We start from the raw sequence: 22,327 nt of genomic DNA on the forward strand, positions 1-22,327 counted from the left end.
ATCAACCTCTCTGAAGCAATATAGGAAGCAGATGGAGGAATTAAATTTCTTCTGAATTACAGCAAACACCTCAACTAAGTCCACAGGGAGCTTTGGATCTGTGATGACCTTTTGAGGAGAGGGTCTGACCCTGGGTGAGACAGCACTCTTTGCCTAAAGGGAATTCCCAAGGAGGAATGTGGCTGAGAGTCATTTCTGAGAGGAGACCTGGGCTGCACACCACAGTATCCCTGACAGTCCCCCCGGGTCTGCATGGATCCTCTAGGGAATGGCTGGTCTCTGAGTGGGAGAGCTGCAAAAGGGGAAGTTAGGTTAGTGTGACTGCTAGTCCCCACGGCCACATCTAGTCGTGAGGTCACACTGATGTACATCACTTCTGTCCCCTGCTACCCATTGTAGATTCCCTTCCCCTGGGATAGCACCTATACTAATATGGGGGTGGCCTGGGGAGTGATCTAGACTGTCATCTCTGGGGGGAAAAAACTGAATGAAAAATGGCCATTCTCTAAAGTACTGGTTGCCTAGGATGCCCAGTATTCATTTGTGATGAGCCCAGAGTTCACTTATTTGCGTTGGGAAAACTAAATGGGACTGTTGCTTAAGAGACATTTGTAGAAATTCTTCTAAGATATGATTAATTCTTCAGGTCCTACCTTAGGGTTTTTAGAACCCTGTAAATTGACATGCACTATATGTCAAGCCTTAGGAACATAGCAGTGAACAAAGTAGATAAAAGTTCCTGTACTCCTTGGAGTTTATGCTCTAGATGTGGGGGCTAAATGAAGGGCTGCATCCAAAATTGACTCATGAAGATGTATGTTTGGTGCTATGAAAAGGAAACATTCTGGGGAAAGACAGAGGGAATGAGGTGATAGTGGGGATAGTAATAGGCTAACCAGGGACATTTGAGCAGAAGCTGGATGGAAAGGAGGGAGGTGTTCATGAAGGAGGGGCCTTTACTTCCAGCTTAAGGAATGGCAGATAGAGGTTCTCGGATAGCAGCCTGCTCTGAATGCTCGAGGGTGGGCACAGAGACCATAGTGGCTACAGCAGAGTGGTGAGGGACGAGGTCAGAGGGGGAGCAGGGGACCAGGTCAGCTGGGGTTTGTAGACCAGTGTGGAGACTGTGGCTTCTGCCCTGAGCTATATGTAATGCCATCAGAGGGTTTTGAGTATAACAGTGGCAGGGTCTGATTACATGTGAGAAGGCTCAGCTGACTGCTGGGGGTTGGCTGCACCATCGAGAAACAAGAATGGAAGCAGGGAGGCCACAGGCTATTGTATTAGTCCAGACAGATGAGCAGTGATGGCAGTCATACTTGGGTAGTAGCAGTGGGCAGAGGTGGTGAGAAGTGGTCAGTTCGGGTAATGGATATATTTCAAAGGCTTACCTTTTGCAGAGGTAAATAAGATTTTGTCTGGGTTATAAAAGAGTTTGAATCTAGTGAGGATATCAGATCTGTAATGAGTTAACTCTTCACATAATGGTAGAGATCCAGAGGATAGTGGGGGTTACGGAGCCCTTCCTGGGAAAATCCAGAAAATAAACTGAAGAGGTAGGTTGAGACTGGACTACAGAGGGTCTCATGGGCCAAAAAGCTTAGATTTTATCCTGAAGTTGATGTGAACAGTTAATGGTATTACCTACAGAGGCAACACATTCCAGTTGATGACTTAGATTCTCCGAGTCACTTCGGTGTGAGTGTGAGAAAAGGGGCTCATGAGGAGGAGTTAAGAGCTAACACAAGGAAACCAGTTAATAAATAGATGCAGTTGTCCAGGGTAGAGATAATAAGCTAATATTTATTATACACTTGCTATATATTAATCACTGTTCTAAGCCCTTTGTGTGTATTAGTTCAGTTTTTTTTTTAATTTAAATTCTTTATTGTCTAAAGCAGCGGTTCCTAACCTGTGGGTCGCAACCCCTTGGGGGTCGAATGACCCTTTCACAGGGGTCGCCTAAGACCATCGGAAAACACATATATAATTACATATTGTTTTTGTTATTAATCACTATGCTTTAATTATGTTCCATTTGTAACAATGAAAATACATCCTGCATATCAGATATTTACATTATGATTCATAACAGTATAAAAATTACAGTTACGAAGTAGCAACGAAAATAATTTTATGGTTGGGGGTCACCACAACATGAGGAACTGTATGAAAGGGTCGCGGCATTAGGAAGGTTGAGAACCCCTGGTTAAAATATTGCATATATCTCCTCTTCCCCCATTGACCTCTCCCTAGCCACTCCCAACCCCCAGCACATGCCCTCAATCCCCTACTGTCTGTGTCCATTGGTTATACTTATATGCATGCATACAAGTCCTTTGATTGATCTCTCAACCCCCCAGGAGCTCAGTTCTTGAAACAATTCTACCAGGTAGGCACTATTAATACCCACATTTTAAAGATACAGAGCCCCAAGCACCAAAAGGCTAAGTAAACTTGCAAGTTTATAGGGTCACACAGCTCTAAGTAGGAAGGAGGATTTGAATTCAGGTCCTCTGGCTGGCGAAGTCAGGCTCTTATACGCTATGCTACACTCATCTCATAAATACAAGAGCCTGGAGATTTAGGGAAAATAACAGGGTAAATCTTTTATTATTGTTAGTAAGCCATAATTTTGCATCAGTGTTAAAGCAGTATCCATGAGAAACCCACCTTCATATCATCTCCTTTCTCAGAGCTTGGATTCTCTGTTCTCACCCATTTTTCTTTCTGTGCACTCTTATGCTGCCTCTCTAAGCAATACAGTATACAGAGCAGGTGTTCAAGGTATATCTTTGGCTAAAACAATGTTGTGACATCATCACCTTGTCAGGTAACCCAAGCTCTTGTGTTCTCTCAGAAATTTCTTACTAGGGAAGTACATCAGACTCGGTGTTCACTGGTGTGCGTTTCCACACAGCTTTTGTTTGGGGATATCTCAAATTAAATAAGTCAACTCACAGCCACCAGAACATCAGTACTATATAAGGTTGTTGTGAAATATACTGGTATCCAGGGAGAAAAGTGTATCTTTTGACTAATCAGAATATAAACATAGTAAAATAGTCACTATATGACTGTTATTTTTCTGTCAAAATGTGGGGAGTTTGAGTAGTGCCCGGGTTTTACAGAGGAAATTGTCTGGAGAATGCCTGACACCGTTTGTCAAAGAAACATCAGCTCTGCTGCCTTGCCTGTGTTTACATTTGGGGAAGTATTAAGCATCTTTTTCATATGCCTGTTAATGATATTAACAGTTTCATAAAGCAGAGTACTTCCCATACTTCAAACCAAATGTAATCCAAAAGAGCAAATAGAAACTTCTAGCCCTGACAGGCATTCAAGACTAAAGCATGACTCAGGGACACAAAAAATAGCTTGCTCACAAAGGACCAGGTAGCCCCAGTGGTAGGGCTGGAAGGCCCTGTGAGTGTTACCTGTGGCCGAGACAGAGAAAGCCCTTGTGGCTGGAGAGAGAGGCCTGGGAAGGGAGGACCTCAAAGAAGATTACAGAGCCTGTTAGACACCCGGAGGATGAGTTTTATTTGGGGAAAGCCATGAGGGTTGGAAATGAGTTGATGGCCACTGAATAAGCAGGTTCAGAAGCCTCATATTTTTTGGAAATTAGAATACCTTAAAACGTGAAGTTCGGTGCTATGAGCACATACTTGAGAAGCTCTCACAAGCAGTCCTACCTACCCAGCCCTTTCTTCTCAGCTCACGTTCCAGGTAAGGAGCATTTTTATTGCGGAAACCCAGGTGCACAGTCAGGAGAAGGGAGAAAGCAGTGACACCCATCTTTTTAATGAGCATTGCTGCTGGGAGAGAAATTAGCATCACCTTGAATTTTATGTGATGTCAGTTAAATGAAGGTGTTTTATAGCACTTTACAACAAATTAGAATCAACGAAATTGAAAATACGCCTAGCAGCTGGGATAAGTAATCAGGTAAGAGGCCAGTTTTGCTATTTTTGCTTTGAGCTGAAGACAGAATTTGAATTTCTAATATCCCCAAGGTTCACAGTTGGGGAGCGTGGTTTTTCCGGGATGATTGTTTAAGATGCTAGCCACTCAGTCTTGCCCTCCCATCTACAGCTTGCTCAGCCATGATCCTTGGAAATCGGCCCGAGGACACACGGAGCAGAGCGGGTTGTGATTAGTGCAGGACAGCCTGCTTTTGGCGGCACTTTAGAGAACAGACTGGAAATAGATGACCCAGAACAAGGCAGTAAATCACCCACATCAACTGAGAGACTTTCATGAAAGGACTGAGATTCCTATAAAGACTTTATGGCCACTTGTGAAATCAGCCCCAATCCAAGGAGCTCTTAGAACACTCTCATGTTGTCAGAAAAAGCTGCTGCCATTTGCATACCCGATGCCCTGACATCGTCAGCACTGGCGTTGGTGGGCAAGGCTTTTCCCTCCAGGAGCTCGTGTTTCTGGCTGGGATCACCAGAAGACTTTAGCATCTGAACTATGTCAGGAAGCTGGTGAGGAGGCCAGAGAAGTTTGGTGGTGATAACTATACAGATTGGTGGCCCAGGATCTACCTGATGTGTGTGTGAGCTTGTGTGTGTGGACAAAAGAAAGAGGAGAGAAAGATGAGCGGGATTTTTACCATAAATGAAACTTTGCAGATCTCTCCGAATGGAAGTGTTAGGAGGGCCAGAGGGAGATAAAAGGATGCTTGTCATGACGGTTCAGAAAGAGAAATAGGCCATGTTGAGTACAGTAGTCCCCCTTCTCCCTGGTTTTGCTTTCTGCAGTTTCAGTTACCCATGGTCAACCACGGTCTGAAAATATTCAATGGACGATTCCAGAAATAAATAGTTACATTTTAAATTGCACTCTATTCTGAGGAGTATAAAATTTCACACCGTACAGCACCGATCTGACCCAGATGTGAATCCTGTCCAGGTCCTCCACTCTATATACGTTCTCTGCCTGTTAGTCATTTAGTGGCCATCCTGGTTGTCATAGTGACTGTGGCAGTATCGCAGTGCTTTTGTTCAGATAACCCTTATTTTGCTTAATAATGGCCCCAAAGTGCAAGAATAGTGATGCTGGCAATTCAGATATGCAAAACAGAAACTGTAAAGTGCTTCCTTTAAGTGAAAAGGTATATATGTAGGTATATATAGGGAAAAACATAGACTATATAGGGTCTGTACTATCCACAGTTTTAGACATCCACTGGGGTCTTGGAACATATCCCCTGTGGATAAGGGGGGACTACTGTATATAATTTTCAGTTTTCCCCCTTTGCAGCTGATAAATTAAAACAGGGGTGGGGAACATTTGGCCCACAGGCCATAATAAGGCCAACGAAATCATTTGGTCTGGCCCTGCGAAGGCATTAGGGGTGAGTTAATTAAATGTTTGACCAAATATAGCAGGCTGATTCTTAAGTCAATAATTTTGTATGGTCCACGAATGATGTTATAAATATCCAAATGGCTTAGCAGAAAAACGGTTCCCCACCCCTGGATTAAATGAAATAAACTCATTTGCATAAAATCTATGTATCTAGGTTTTCAGTTAATCTCGGTGAAAAATATAATTTGCAGATTTCTTTCTACTTGTAAGCATTGTACTTGAAACACTTTTATTATGTATCTTAAATGGTTTTATCTTAAAATATTCTGATAACTTTTCAGATACCTAATTAGTGAAGCAGCAGATAATGTTGATAATGAAAAAACTCTTCCCTGATTTCTTGGATAGTAACTGCTCCCTTCCTAACCAACAGCCCTCACCCGACTCTCAGTACTTTACATGTTAAGTTTGGGTATGGAGAGAGGAAGGCATTAAATCTCTGTCATCATTACCTTTGGTATTATTGTTCATAAACTGTACCCTAAGCCAGCAGGAAGGGCTGACTCCACTAGAGCATCAAATATATCATGACACCGTGGAGAATGGGGCAGGTCTCTGATGAATCCAGCTAATGGTGGAAACATATCTTCACTATGGAGCTTCAGAATGACAGCCTCAAGTGCTCGACCCTGTTCACACGACTTGGGAAGTGTTCAAGGTGGCCCTTCACTGGCCTGACAGATCACTGTGCTCCGAAAACATTAAAGCATATGCCCGAGTCATACAGGTGATCTACCCACTGCATTTTGTGGCTTTGATAAACATGGGCGCAGAAATTTGAGTGAATTTACAGGACAGGAGTTCAAATGTGCTGACCTGTTATTTCCGAAGAAGCGCTGTTGTCTGCTCTGTGTTCTGCGCTGCCCTCTCCTGGCTCCGACATCGCGTAGTAATCGGTGATGAGAAAAACCAAGTGGTGGAAACAGGTCTGTCATTTCTCCTTTCCCTTTATTTTCTGAAAGTGAGGTCAGTGTACAGTTAATTCTAAATCAACTGCACATTATTAATTCTGATGTACCAAAGATATAAGTTGGTGTAGGAAATACAGGAGAGTAATTTGGCCATTTATATGGATTTCACAATGTCTGTGAAAAATAATTTTGCAGCTAATTGCATCATTAGTCAAAATTTCTGAATCATTGATGTGAAAATCCAATGTTACGGGAAATAATTTGAACACTTTTCTCCATGTTTGTATTTTTCAGTGGCTGCTAATTTACAGAAGATTGTAGATGACCCCAAAGCTTTAAAAACCTTGACATTTAAGTTGGTAAGTGGAAAGTTATGGAAAGAAGGTAAATCTGCTGCCATGAGGTGCCATCAAGGAATAATAAGAGCGTTTCATACCCTGCTCTGTAATTTTAGTGCTGCTGCTGCTTCCTTTCGGGATCCATTTTTTGCATCCATCATTTGCCTGTTCGACATTTGGGCACATTTTCTGATCATGACCAGAAATTTCCTCTTCCGTCAGCATAGCTTGTCCTTTTACCATTACCTCTTTAATGAAGAGTGGCCACTTGAGAATCTTGAACACCATGCCATTTTGCTTCCAGTTTTTATGGCTACTTGACCATATAGAACAAAATTAAACTGAATTCAAGCAACTTTTTTTTTTCAGGTTTAAAACATTTATTATTTGGATGATGTATTTCATCATTTTCAGTAATTTGTTTTTTAAAGAGTGTGTGTTTTTTTTTCCAATCACAGTTGACATACAATATTATATTCGTTTCATGTTGTGCACACCAAAGTGTTTGTAGACCTTAAATTGCTTGCAGCATTCTGACTGTCCCTTGATACAATTAATTTAGGATTTTTAAAATGAGTCACTTAATGTACTGTTTGCTAAAACTTTTACTAAAGCATTCCTGAAGCTAAATGGTTCTAACTTAAAAATGAGGCTGATTATTATAGAAATGGTTTAGGTAATTGGAAGCAATTGTAGAACAGTTCTCTGAAGGCTAGTGAACAAAGACAACATCTTAGCTCCACATTGCGAATCGCAGAAACAGTTTCTCACAGGAGATACTCCAGCAGTTTTTCTGCACAAGTGGATTTTTAATAGAATAATGGGGGTGGCCACAGAGATACAGAATACTGAGCATTTTGGGGTCATTGTGAAACCAAACGAGGGTGGAGAGAAGTCCAAATAGACAAAAGTGACTATTTCTTGAAAGTTTTAACAAGCCTTCCATTAAGTACCCAGTTGTAAACTATAAGTTAATTGTATTAAGGGCCAGTCAGAATGCTGCAAGCAATTTAAGGTCTAGTAGATGATCAACACTTCGCTGTATGCAACATGTATTGATGATCTGTTTCTTTTATTTCTTCTCAAATCTAATAGAAACGGTGCATGGCCAAAAATGCTAAGTGATTATTAGTTACAGTAAATGTTTGCCTGGTGCTAACTAGCTTTCTGGTCTTGCTTCTCATCTAGTTTTGGATAGGTAGGCTATGTGTGATCAAAGATCAGCACAGAATTTATCTGATGAAATTTGTTTTGCTGCGATAATTTTAAAAAACCATTTTATTCAGACATAGAGTGATAAATTAACAAATTGCAAATTTCACCTTCTTGCTTAGGACTCCTCTGTCACCTCTTACGTTTCTAATTCACCTACATCTTTGTATTCATTTTTATACCATTAGAAAGCAGTTATAACACACCACCTCCAGAACATTTCCCTGTTTGAACATGTAAACAGAGAGACGAGAGACTAAAACCCTCATGCTGCTTATTCCCCCGTCTCTCAACCTGTTTACCTATAAAACAGGGAGAGCAACCCTGCCTCTTGCCTACAACTGTAGGTTTCATATAACGGCTGCTAGAGTGTCTGTGAACGGAAGGGGAATGTGAAAGTCCCTCTCATGTCCTACTTTAATCAGTTTTACTTTCCTGGATTCTCTCTCTTGATTCTGTCTTGGGATCCTCTTATCTTCGAAAACTGACCCTCCTGCCTACACCTCGCCAGCCCCTAGCTCTGCTTACCACACTGAGGCAGTAGCCGGAGTAACTCTTCCACAATCGCCTGCTCCACTTGGTTCTTCGCTGTCCTCGTCTAAAAGTCAATCCCCTGAACATGGCTGAGGAAGCCCTCCCTGGTTGCCTTTCTTAATTTGACCAGCCCCCATGCATTTATTCTCTCTCTCTGTCCCCCTGTTCCCTCCTGCTTTCATCTGTTAGCCCATTATATGTACTTTTCCCTCTATTAACATAACTTCTTCCCCAACTTCTTCAGGGCCTAGACATGTACCAATTTTCTGCCTAATTTTGACTTTCTCTGATTTCCAGTCCTGGTTTAGGTGCTCCTATATTCTCCTCCACAAGGATTATATTGTACTGACATTTTATAGACTCTATATCTCTAATAAATCTAGAGACTTTGGGTGGATAGAGATTTCTGTCTTGGATCCCCCAGTGCCTAGCACGGTGGCTGGCACAGCAGAGTCCTGATAATTAAAATATATCAGAGTACAAATCTCACTTAGAAAAACTTCGGCCTAATCTTCATAGGACACTGGCATCTTGGTTAAAGCCACAGAGATTCAAATTGGTTATTTTATTGAAGAATGAGAGATCAAAGTATTTCATAAGCATTTTTCCTCATAAGCCACTGCTACTTGTAGCACTTTTATCTGTCACCTGCTTGTCATTTTAATCTCAGAGCTTTCTTTGCTTTCTGAAGGAGACCGCTAGGGACCTGAATTTGTCTAAAGAACTGTAGTATCTTGGTACTGTGGTCTTGACCTTGCTAGACAAAGGTTTCATTCGGGGTGACGGGGACACTTTAAAAAATTACTATTGCCTGGGTCCTGCCCCAGATAAACTAATTTAATTGCTCTTGGTGCAGCCTGGGAATTTCGAAAACACCCCCTGGTGCTTCCAGTGTGGAGCTGAGAAGCATTCCATGTGTAGGCCCCTCCTCTGATCTCTCTCCTCTCCCCATTCCCACACTATTGGAATCATTTGGCTCAAGTTTGAAAAGATGTCTGTTCTTATCTTGTCTGTCTGCTTGTATGAGAAAAACAATGGCATAAGGTGAAAGGACACTGGTTACATAAAGAAGTGCTATTATGTTTTTCTCTGCCCAATCTTAGCTTCAGATCTTTAGCGTCACTGGACATATAAGTGAGGTGTGATTTCCATTGTCAACACGGCCAAGGACAGGCAGATCAGAAACCTTTTTTAAAAAGCACTTTTAACAAAGTGGTTCAGGCATAGAGGGCATTTCAGCTCAAATATAATTTGTTTCAGGTTTGACATTTCTGTACTATTTTGTTGTTGTTGTTTTAAGACAAGGCTCCATAAATGTCATTTACGTCATTTTTAAATTTGTGACCTGGCAATTTTTAAAGCAAATGAGTCTTGCTGCTTTCACGTGGAAGCTTTGAAATTGCATTAGTGCAAATCTGAAGTAAGAATACAGATTGTAAGTACATGTAATTTGCACCCAATTGGTACACATATACATGAGCATTATATATTTTAGTTACTGAAGTTGAATAACATGCATTGCAGATAGCAAATTTAATGAGTAATTTGGTAATTAACAATAAAAGGGCCTTATCTTTGGAGGCTTTCCGCTTTGGCGTAGTTGGAGGCTACATGACTAATGTAACATTTTTCAAAGAACAACATAAAGCTGGGAAACTGTCGGTTCAGGGAGATCCATGGAGCGGCTCTCAAACAATGGTTCTCCAAGTGTGGTCCCAAGGCTGGGAGTGCCAGCTCCACCTGGAAGCTGGAAACTTGATAAAAATGCAAATCCTAGGGTCCATCTCAGGACTGAAGAATTAGAATTTCTGGGGGATGGGGCATGGGGAACTGTGTTTTAACAATCTGTCCAGGTGGTTCTGATCTAGGCTAAAGCTTGAGAACCACTGCTTTAAAGGAAACTTGGAGGTTTACTAGGGTAGAACAGTGGTTTGCAAAATGTACCAAACCTTTGAATCACCTGGGAGCTCAAATATCCCAGTGCCCAGGCCTTATCCCCCAGACCAATCAAACCTCTGGGATGGACACGGGCATTAGTATGTTTTCAAGCTCTCCAGCTAGTTCCAACGTGCACCCAGGTTTGGTGTGAAGGGATCCTTGTGGGTGACACTGGCGGGTCCAGCTCCTCCACAGGCCACACCTGCTGGTCTGGCAGGAGGGGTGAGGAGGTGGGGAGCGTCAGGAGTGCAGACACTTGAGTGAGCGCAGGCATCCTGTACTGCCATGCTGGGTTCCTGATCCTGGATACATTTCCCTTTGAAGCTGAGGTTCACAAAATGTGGGCCTTGGGATTCTGGGGTTCCTTGAGACCCTTTTTAGAGTATACTGGGTGTGAAAACTCTCATTACAATACTAAGACGTCACTTGCCTTTTCCATTGTGTTGACATTGGGGAAAAGCCCTGGTGGGTAAAACTGCTAATGTCAGCATGAATCAAGGCAGGAACCTCCAGCTGTACCATAGCCATCCTGTTATTCACAGGCGTGCGCACACTCAGTCACTGTTAAAAATTTAAATTCAAAAAAAGCTAGTGTCATTTAAGAATTTTCCTAATACGGCAAGAAACAGATTTTATTACAACTGTCTACTCGAGGACACATGTTTTTAATGTTGTGTGTGATGAAATGGGAAGCACTTCAGTTCCTGAAGGACAGTGGTTGTGCCCAGGAAAAGCACTTGTGAGCTGAACCACCCATTTTTTTTTCTTGAAAGAATAACTGACAAACTATGGTTATTCAGACAAGGGATGTGGCAGACATTTTTTTCCAAAACGAACCAAGTAAGCCTGGAAATTCACCGAGAATGACTGACAGTTTTATTGTTAATAATAAATTTTAGCTTTTGAACGCAAATAGGATTTTGGGAAACTTGTATCTGCCACTCTATATGTGACAGCCCCCCAATACTTAGGGACTTTTCTGATGAGATGGGTGATATGGTGTGAAATATGTCAACACTGGAAAATCTGCATAACATGATGCATGGTAAGAAGATCCATTCAAGATCTTGCAAGATAGCAGAGTAGGTAAACGCTGTGCTTGCCTCCTCCCACGACCACATCAATATTGTAGAAAATTGATGAGAACCAACCATATGAAGGCACACTGAACAGAAATTCTATAACTAAGGATATAAAGAAGACTGGTAGGAGGGACTGATACACAGAACCAGCAGGTAACTACACCCACATGTGGCAGTAAAGAATCAGAAGGGATATCTTCTCTGAGCGGATCCCTCCTGAGGAGGAGGGGTCCCAGTGGGGCACTAGTGCCAGGAAGGGGGTCCCCATAACATCTGGCTGTGAAAACCAGTGAGGATTGCATCTGAGTGAAACAGAGGGCTGCTGGAGTTCCTTTTGAAGAGCCTGCACATGGACTTGCAAACACAGCTCAAAAAGTGCCAGGGGCCAGAAGCACTGGCAGGCATCACTGCTCCTTTGTTGAGCTCTTTTCCCCACCCAGCCGGCAGGCATGCACCAAATCTGAACTCTCCAGTAAGCTGGCCAACACTGTTCCCCTCTGCACCGGTAACTCCCTGAGACCCCACCCAACTCAGGTGTCAGGCCCAGGCCTTCCAGCGGCTTTTCCACACAAGCAGCAAGCCTCGGCTCACATTGTGAACTTTCCAAGATCTCCCAAAGGTCTACAGATCCCAAACGAGCAGTGACTGGCCTCCGTGTGCCTAATACTAAGCAGACACAAGCCTGGCACCAGTGGCCCCCATGCGCAGCACTGGTGGCAGCCAGCCTTAGTTCCCAGCATGGCCTCTTCCAAGCGCCTTTAAGTCCAGCACAAGTGGCAACCAATGGCAAATCACTCTGTAGCTCCCACCAGGGGGCCTACACCAGAGCACCTCCCAACCAGCTCCACAAACAAATCCAAAGGCTGGACTTGGCTGGCACGTTAGCACCTGCACAATAGCGTGTCCTCTGTAGTCACGGCCAGCCCTCACAGCCAGTCATCCTGAGGATCAGCGCTAACAGCAGTCAAGGCTCAGCTACAACAGTTGGGCACATAAAACCCAGACCTAGGACACTCCTGGAAGACTCAACTCACGTGGCCAAGGAGACTGCACCCCTAGGCCCCTACCACTTAGGGCCGCTCTGCCAAGACCAGGAGATGTAGGGAATCAGCCAGAATGAGCCGACAAACATGTCCCAAATGACAGACTAGGACAAATCTCCAGAAAAAAAGAGAACGAAATGGAAACAAGCAATCTACCAGATATAGAGTTCAAAACACTGGCTATAAGGATTCTCAGTGAACGTAGGGGAAGAATACACGAACTCAGAATTTCAACAGCGATAGAAACCATGAAATGAAAAATAAAATATCTGAAGTTAACTAACAAGCAAAATAGAGATGACAAAAGTAATGACCAAAACATTGACATGGTGGGGTTAAGTAAAATTATAGTGATTTTAGAAAGTATTCAAATTTAAGTGATCATCCACTTAAAATGGACTGTTATAAACATAGCTTGGTATATAAGAAGCACATGATAACTGCAAGAAATATACAGGAAATAAAGTTAAGGGAATTCAAACATACCATAGAAGGTAGATAATTAGCAAAAGCATAAGAAAGAAATAGATAACTACATAAATAATGAGAACATTATTAAAATGGTAGTAAGCATACCCATCAATAATTACTTTAAATCAGTGGTTCTCAAACTTCCTAACGCCACAACCCTTTAATACAGTTCCTTATGTTGTGGTGACCCCTAATTTCATTGTTACAAATTGAACATAATTAAAGCATAGTGCTTAATCACAAAAACAATATGTAATTATATATGTGTTTTACGATGGTCTTAGGTGACCCCTGTGAAAGGGTCATTTGACCCCCAAAGGGGTTCTCAACCCACAGGTTGAGAACCACTGCTTTAAATGGACTAAATGCTCCAACCAAAAGACATAGGATGGCTCAATGGATTAAAAAGACGACCCATAAATATTCTGCTTACAAGAGATTGAAAGATACACAGACTCTAAGTAAAGGGATGGAAAAGATATTTCATGCAAATATAAAGGGGGGAAAAAAGCTGGAGTAGCAATATTTTTATCAGACAGACAACACAGACTTTAAAACAAAGGCTGTAACAAGAGAGAAAGAAGGACATTTCATGAAAAAGGGATCAATCCATCAAGAGGATATAACTTGGGTACATTTATGTACCCAACATAGGAGCACCTAAATATATAAAGCAAACATTGATGGACAAAGGAGAGATTGACAGTCATAGTAGGTATCTTTAGCATCTCATTGACATCAATGGATAAATCATCCAGACAGAAAATCAACAAGGAGATAGTGGCCTTAGAGTCTATGGACTTAAAAAAGTATCAGTTATAAGTGCACATGAAACGTTTTCCAATGCACTTAAATATAGACCTCATGTTAGGCCGCAAAACAAGTCTCAATACATTTTTAAAAATTGATTCTTCTCCTATCACAATGCTATAAAACTAGAAATCAGTGACTATTAGGAAACTGAAAAATACAGTAAGGCTAAATAACACGCTATTAAATAATGAATGGGTTAACAGTAATATCAAGGAAGAAATTAAAAGATACCTTGAGATAAATGAAAACACAATGACCCCAAATTTATGGTACACAGTTGAAACAAGAAAAATCTCAATATACCCTTCAACCTATAAGGAACTAGAAAAAGAACGGACAAACAGTCTAAGTGAGTGGAAGGAAAGAATAAAGATCAGAATGGAAGTAAAGGAACTAGAGACCAACAAAATTGATAGACCTTCATTTAGCCAGATTCATCAAGAGAAAAGAGGGAGGGTACAAATGAAATCAGAAATGAAAGAAGTTATACTATAACTTGAAAATCCTAAAGATTCCACCAATAAACTATTAGAAGTAATAAATGAATCAGGTCAGGTAGCAGTATATAAAACAAATATTCAGAAATTAGTTGCAATTTTATACATTAACAAAATATCAGAGATATTAAAAAGGCAATCCCATTTACAATTGTGTCAAAAATAATATTTAGGAATAAATTTATGTGAGGTAAAAGACCTATACTCAAAACACTAAGACACTGAAGAGTGAAACTGAATAAGATACAAATAATGGAAGCATATACCATGCTGTGTATAGGAAGAATTTACATCATCAAAATGTCCATACTATCCAAAGCAACTTCAGGTTTAGTGCAATCCCTATCAAAATCCCAATGGTGTGTTTCACACAACTAGAACAAGTAATATTAAAACTTCTATGGAACCACAAAATTCCCCAGCTCGTCAAAGCAGTCTTATGCAAGAAAAACAAAGTTGGAGGTATCATGCTATCTGATATAAAACTATTCTACAAGGCAGTCCTAGCATAAAAACAGACACACAAATCAATGGAGCAGAATAGAGAGCCAAGAAATAAACCTACCCTATGTGGTCAATTAATCTATGACAAAGGAGGCAAGAATATACAATGGGGAAATGACAGTAAATGGTGTTGGGAAAGCTGGTCAGATATATTCAAAAGAATGAAACTGGATCACTTTCTTATACCATATACAAAAATATTAAAATGGCTTAAAGATTTAAATGTAAGACTCAAAACCATAAAACTCCTAGAAGAAAACATAGGCAGTAAACTTTTTGACATCTATATGTCTCCTAGGGCAAGGGTTTTTGCACACTGAAGGTAACCATCAACAAAAAGACAATCTGCTGAATGGAGAAAATATTCACCAATAATACATTCAATAAGTGAGGAATGTCAAAAATATATAAGTAACTTATACAGCTTAACACTAAGAAAACAAAGAAGCTGCTTTCAAAATGGGCAGAGGATATGTCTATTGGGTGACATATGAAAAGATGTTCAACATCATTTATCATCTGGAAATGCAAATCAAAACCATACTGAGATATCACCTCACACCTGTCAGAATGGCTATCATCAATAAATCAACAAACAAGAATTGGCAAAGATGTCGAGAGAAGGAAACCTTATAGTGCACTGTTGATGGAATTGCATATTGGTGCAGCCTTTATGGAAAACGGTATGGAGGAGATTCCTCAGAAAATTAAACATAGAACTACTATATGACCCAGCAATCTCACATCTGGGTATTTATCCCAAGAAATCCTAATCACTAATTCTAAAAGATAACTTGCAGCATTATGTACAATAGCTGACATCTAGAAATAACTGAAGTGCTCATTGATGGTGGGTGGAATGGATAAAGAGTGGACATATAGACAGTGGAATATTACCTGGCCATAAAAAAAAAATACAACAGTGAAATCTTGCCATTTATAACAACATGAATGGACGTAAAAGGTATTATGCTAAGTGTATGAAGTCAGACTAAGAAAGACAAATACCATTTGATTTCATTTATGTGAGTAATCTATAAAAACAAAAGCCAACAAAACAGAAACAAAGTCATAGACATGGAATAAATTGATGGTTGCCAGGTTGTGGGGAGCAGGGCAGGGCAGGTAATTGAGAAAGGTAACAGGATTAAGTACAAATTGCCATTTATAAAAATGCCAGTTATAAAAACAGTCACAGGGAAGGGAATATAGCCAATTGTATTTTATAACTGTGAGTGGTGTCAGAGTGGTACTACACTTATTGAAGTCACCACTTTGTAAGTTATATAAATGTCTAATCACTATGTTGTACACCTGAAACTAATATGTCAACTATAATGGAAATTTTCTTAAAGAACCATTCAAAGTGCAAGGGTGACCAATGGATTTCAGTGTAGCAGCGTATAGAAAGTTGAATGCTGTGGTTTCAGATTCCACATTATAACTAAGCGTTAAGAAACTATCACTTGGCCAGTTTTGGTATTCTAATAAACAGTATCCACAAAGTGTCTAGAAAGGCTATTAAAATACTCTTCCCTTTTTCACCTACAAATTGTTGAGAGCCTGGATTATCTTTATACACTATTCAGGGACAACAAACAATAGATTGAATGCAGAAGCAGGTATGAGAATCTAGCCATCTTCTATTAAGCAAGACATTTAAAAGATTTGCAAAATATAAAGCAATGCCAATCTTCTCAAATTTCTTTTGTTTTTGGTATAAACTGTAGTTATTTATATTAGCTTGAAATGGGTATATTTTATGTTTAATGAATTAGTAAATGAATATTTTAGAAATTTTTTTTAATTTTTAAGGCAGTATAATGAATATAACCTACATTTAAATGTTTAAAATAAAAACAGAAAAATTTAGTATCTATATAATAAAAGCCTAAGCAACCATTATGGCAGAATGACCAGAACAACCGGTCGCTATGATGCACACTGACCACCAAGGGGAAGACGCTCAATGCAGGAGCTACCCCCTGGTGGTCAGTGCGCTCCCACAGGGGGAGCTCCGCTCAGCCACAAGCTGGGCTCACAGCTGGCGAGAGCAGTTGCGGTGGCGGGAGCCTCTCCCACCTCTGTAGCAACGCTAAGCAGCAGCAAGCTGAGCGGTAAGGAGCAGCGAGCAGGCGGGCGGTATGGAGCAAGGGGTCTCAAACTGCAAGAGGGATGTCTGACTGCCAACTTAGGCCTGATCCCCACAGGGAGCTGGCTTAATCCTGTAGGTGGACATCTCCCGAGGAGTCCCGGACTGTGAGAGGGTGCAGGCCTGGCTGTGGGCCTCCCCCACCCCCACCCCCCATCCTGTGCACTGATTTCATGCACTGGGCCTCTAGTAAGACTGTAAAGGGATCCTGAGACCAAAAGGTTTGAGGGACTCTGCTTTCTTTTCTCTAGATTTCAGAATCATTTGCATGTTGCCCCATTAGTGTTTTGCAGGCCACAGTAAGAGAGAGATATGGGCTCAGCTTTGGCTACAAGAGAATGAGTGTGGGTAGAGCGTGGAGAAAGGGCTGAGTGCCTTGAAGCAGAGCCAAACGACCTGGGCTGTGCCTTTTTGCCAGGAAGCAGAACAGGCCAGTGTAGCTGCAGGAGGCACTGGGGACAGGGAGTGGGATGTGCACCCCCTGAAGATTCCCTGTGAGCTGTGCCCTCAATAACCACTGGCTTGGTCACCCACTCGCCTTGTAAATTCCATTACTCTTCACAAAAAGGATTTAATATTTTTCTTTTATTTCTATTCGGTTTAACCAACACTGGATATTTTGTTTTTCTTCCTCATCATCTTAACCTCCTGTTATTCACATGATCAAATTCCTGATGTAGCTTTCAGATGCACTGATGTGCTTCACACTCCGCAGTCTGACCTTTGGCACCTGCAGCCATCATTTGTCCTCAGATGTTTGTCAGTTATACAGATTGTCTCTGTCCCCTTTCAGTGGGTTGAGTAAATAACATTGTTTGTTAAATCTGCCCAAACATTCCCTTCTTCTCTCCCGCTACTGCAAACAGTGAGGGTAGAATGAGAAAATTGCTAGGGGAGGTGAATATGACAGTATCAGTATAAAAAATGCCCACCAGAAAATCTCAGCTGAAAAGCCTCTATGCCTGTAGTACTTTGTTAAAAGTGATAAGGGAAGGACTGTTTCTGATCTGCCCCTGGCAATGCAAACAATGAAAACTGCTTTACTGAATATCTTATCTGTCAAGTAAAACCAGAGAAATCACTGGATAGGCACAAAGTAAACGTCTTAAATGCTAACTAATGTTCCGACTACCCTTTAGGCTACTGATTTTCTTATGTAAGCATAACTACTCACACTGACTGTTATTTTAAAGGTAATTATTTTAAAATATTCAAGTTATATGTTCTAATTAACTGCTTATGTTAAAGGAAAATGCTGGGGTTGACAAAGGGCTGAGTTTATGTACTGTTTTGTGGAAGCATTGCTAAGCAGACTCATTGTGATGTTTGGAAAGGGCTTTTCTGTTTCCCCCATTGCAAACTAATTATTTTGACAATGATTTAGCAAGAATTAGGCCAAGAAAAGGTTTGTATGGTCCTTTGGTAATTTGTTGTCCATTTCTAGGCATTCATCAGATTTTTTTCTCTCCACTGGTGGTACTTACATAATATTCAATGGCGATTTGAGTGCCGTGTGTGTGTGTGTGTGTGTGTGTGTGTGTGTGTGTGTAAGAGAGGGAGGTGCAAAGGAAAATAGAAATAACTTATGAATTAGGACCAGTGAGAGGTTTGATGGGCAATGGCTTATGTCTAGTTCCTTATTTTTCTTCCAGTTTCTTATTATTTTTCTTCAAAATCAAAAAGTATTTGGCACACTATAATTTGAGCCAATTTTAGGCAATTAGTATGTCCTAAATTATTAGAAACAAAATTCTTTCTGTTATGGGAAAATGACGTATTATGGTACCTTTTCCTGTAAAAATACCTCACTGGGACTTAAATAACAGTTATCTATGAAGAACCATTCCTCTAAATGGTGACTACTTTTTTTTCTGGCCAGTTTTACAGAGGAGATGATTTTGGTAAAAAACAAGTTATCCCTTGAGTGACTTCCTAGGACTCAGATCTCTTCTCATTTTCATACTACCCTTTTAAAAAGTATTATTAACGAGCTCTAATTTTGAAAGTATATTTAAAAATCACTGTAGTCGTTGAAAATTTGTATGTGGTTTCTTGTCAGTCAGACGGTTCATTGGCAATTCCAAAGCTGAGAGCCTGGGCACAGTGGTATTTTACTGGGTTATCCATCCCTCCCGTTTTCCATATTTGATAGCATGGGGTTTCTTACAGCCCTTAGCACCCAGTAGTCATTTTGGAGTTTGATTCTTCCGGAAGAAGGGGGGACACGTGGCCCCATATTGAACATGTCTTTTCTTGGTTCTGCCATCACATGAACAAGTCTGTAAAAATCAGCACTCAAGATGTTGGTGTTTTTTTTGTTTTCTATTTTCAGGCTTCTGGCTGTGATGGATCTGAGATTCCAGACGAAGTGAAGCTGATCGGGTTTGCTCAGTTGAGTGTCAGCTGATATATGTTCCTTGAGGTGCCCTGATCTGTCATGCCTCCCTCACCACACTCCCCCTCAACCTTTCCCTCCCCACGTCCTCCCACCCCCCTCACTCCCAGTTCCCAGCAAAATCTGAAGATTGTGAAGAGGCCGGCTTCGACGAAATGGGATAAAAAAGAATTTTTTAAAACTTAACACTCCGAGTTCTGCTTTATTCTCTAGCAAGCCACAGTATAAGAACAAGCAAATGCCACAGCTGCACGACTGTTGCTCATTTTTCCAAAAGCTATTTAATATTCTTAGCAATTAATTCGGATATCCCTTAAGTGAAAAGAATCTGAACTATACTCAGGTGGTCCTATTTATTGGCAACAAAGTGAATTTTTTCTATCAGAAGCTTTCTTCTTTCATTTTTGTTCTTTCTGTTATACCTTAACTGTATATCTGACAATGCTGCCTCTTTTATGTTGTATTTAGAAATTAATATACTTATAAAATTAAGATTTATTAGCCAAACTTGAATTCTAGTTTTAAAACTGACTGTGAATTTTATTTTTCATATATTTATGCATTACACACCTTAGCTAGGAAAAGAAAAGTTTTTGATTATATGCTTCTTGTAGTAAATCTCTTGTTATTTAAACAAAAAAGTTTTCAGGTCTATCTTTGGGAGTATTTATAACTTCTGATTTTTGAACTGACTGAATTAAGAACTAGGATGCTTATTCTTTTGGTTTGTTTGCCTAAAAACCAATCCACAATCTGATTGTCTCCTGGGAGAGGGAGGTGCCTTGCAAACTTTCATATGAAGAATGTGCCTGAGGCTGCTTTACTCCGGAATAGCCTCAGATCCAAAACATCCTCCACATACAGTGGCATCTGTAAGTGTTGCTTCATTGGAACATTTAGAAAGCTATACAAAATGTTGCCATTCTGTTAGATTGCTACTTATGTACCCATCTCTGATTTGACTTCTCCTTAAATGTTAGGATTTGTTGGCTCAAATGTGATAAACTTGAAAATACCAGAATCAGAGTTTTACTTGAAATTCTGCAGAACACCCAGATGGAGTAAAACAAACAAAAACAGAAAAGGTTTTGTGCAATGACTAAAAAGGTGAAGTTGCAAGAATAAATACTGTCAACTCAAGTAGCCCTCTGCTGGACTACAATTAATGTAATTGCAAACTTGGGATTTTCAAAATTGGAATCAAAACTTTCAGGGAGGTGGGCTCCCGGGATGGTACCATTTGCTCTTTCCTTGCTAACCCTAGATATGGCAGCTCTTTAATGTCCTTTAAAAAGCAAATATATATTACTAAAGAAAACAAAGTTCTTTATAATTGCCTTGTCATAATTGTTAAGGTGTTCTAGAGCCATTTGCATACAATTTAATGTAACATCATTCCATTCTATTGTTTACACAAAGATTACTCAAAGATGACTGCAAAGGTAAAAGGAAAATAAAAGTGTATTGCACAAAGAAACAGTGTCACTTTGTTTTGTTTCTCCTTTAGGAATCATCTGCCTAGTAAAAATTAACTAGAGCAAGCATGTCAAACTCAAAGGCTAACACAGGCCAAATAAACACAGTTTATGTGGGCTGCAAAAAAAAACAAACAAAAAGAAAAACACTTCAATTTTTATAGAAACGTAGGTTTATTTCTAAAAGTGTAGTATAAAAAATAAAGAACAAGAGCAATGATAAAATTAATGTTTTCTTCCTGATACTTGGCATCTCTTCTCTGCTACTGCCTTTCCTACTTTGGGGGAAATCTTGTTCGTAGTGATTACTTTCAAAACTGACCCAAGGTGAATGTCAGTAATTCTGGATCTGACAGGAGACTTATTTCCTTTCATAATTGTAAATAACTGCTCACACCATTGTATTGGCTGGGCCGCAAAAATAGTCGTTGTGGGCTGCCTGCGGCCTGTGAGTGTGACATGCTTGAACTAGAGAAAAGTGTTCTGGAGGAAGAATAAGGCATCCATCCAATCAGAATCTGATTTGACAAATAAATTTGCCTGAGGAGAAAATGAAAAATAAACATTCACACTTCATGCTGGCTGCCTCTGAATTAAAACCATAGGGCTAAGAAGGTAGGATGATGACATAGGAAGACTCCGAACTCATCTCCTCCAACGAACATATAAAATCTGTATCGACAGACAAAGCAGTTCCCCCAGAAAAAGAACTAAGGACCAACTGAACAGCTTCTGCACCCAGGGGTGGGTAGGAGAGATGTGAACCTCCCCTCCCCCCGCCCCCAAACAAACTGCTCTGCAGTAGGGAGGGATCACGGAGGGGCCTGGGTACAGACTCACACACCCTGGGGCCCAGCAGAACGTGGTTTAAAGGGCACCTAAACAACATGAGAAAGAACGCCATTCACTAACCAAAAAGCACCTGCCAAACAGGAGGGGAACTGAGGGAACTCTGCTTTCTCAGAGGCACCAAAAAGTGCCATTTGTTGCACTTCCCCTCCACCTTGGCTGCTTGAGCAGGAGCATAAGCCAGGTGCCCTAACCAGCTGGCCAAGGTTATCTCCGTGTGCGCCAGGCCCACTCACCAGCCCCTGCAGCACACACCTGCTGCAGCTTGCCCAGAGCCCAAGCATGCCCCAAGAACAGCTCAAGCCATCTTGCTAAGGCGACCATGGCACAGCTTGCACCTGGTACTCCCCATGGCCCTGACATGATGTGCCCCTGGGATTTCCTGTGGCCAAAGCTCAATCCATCTACAACCTGCTGGCCAAGGCAGCCCCCGTTTGTCTCTCCCCCCCCCCCCCCGGTCTCCTTGCAGCCCTTGCCCACTGCAGCTCCAACTGCAGCTAGCCTGTCACAGATATATGGCACACCCAATCTCCTTTAAGGCCTGGAGAGGCTGCTGTTTCACCGAATTCACAGAAACACAGAGAAGCAGCCAAAATGAGGATAGAGATACATTTTTCAAGTGAAAGACAAAGACAAAACCTCAGGAATAAAACTAAATGAAAGAGAGGCAAGCAATCTTCCAGACAGAGTTCAAAACAATGGTTATAAAGATGCTCAGTGAACTCTAGAGAATA

The 22,327-nt window shown here is 40.9% G+C and overlaps 1 protein-coding gene across 1 annotated transcript in view; it reads left to right on the forward strand.

Annotated features, from left to right (window-relative positions):
* The window catches only part of STK39 (serine/threonine kinase 39), a gene marked incomplete at its 5' end in the record, with an annotated part of 266,483 nt that extends 245,737 nt beyond the window's left edge, over window positions 1–20,746 (forward strand). Inside the window, 2 exons of the mRNA XM_081096279.1 lie at window positions 6,585–6,649; window positions 19,207–20,746. Of these exons, the coding sequence (XP_080952405.1) occupies window positions 6,585–6,649; window positions 19,207–19,281 (140 nt within the window). The 3' untranslated portion in view covers window positions 19,282–20,746. The remainder of the gene's footprint in view (window positions 1–6,584; window positions 6,650–19,206) is intronic.
* Between the last annotated feature and the right edge of the window lie 1,581 nt (window positions 20,747–22,327).

The sequence above is a fragment of the Myotis nattereri genome, assembly GCF_964212035.1.
Source record: "Myotis nattereri genome assembly, chromosome: 7".
Taxonomy (NCBI): Eukaryota; Metazoa; Chordata; class Mammalia; order Chiroptera; family Vespertilionidae; genus Myotis; species Myotis nattereri.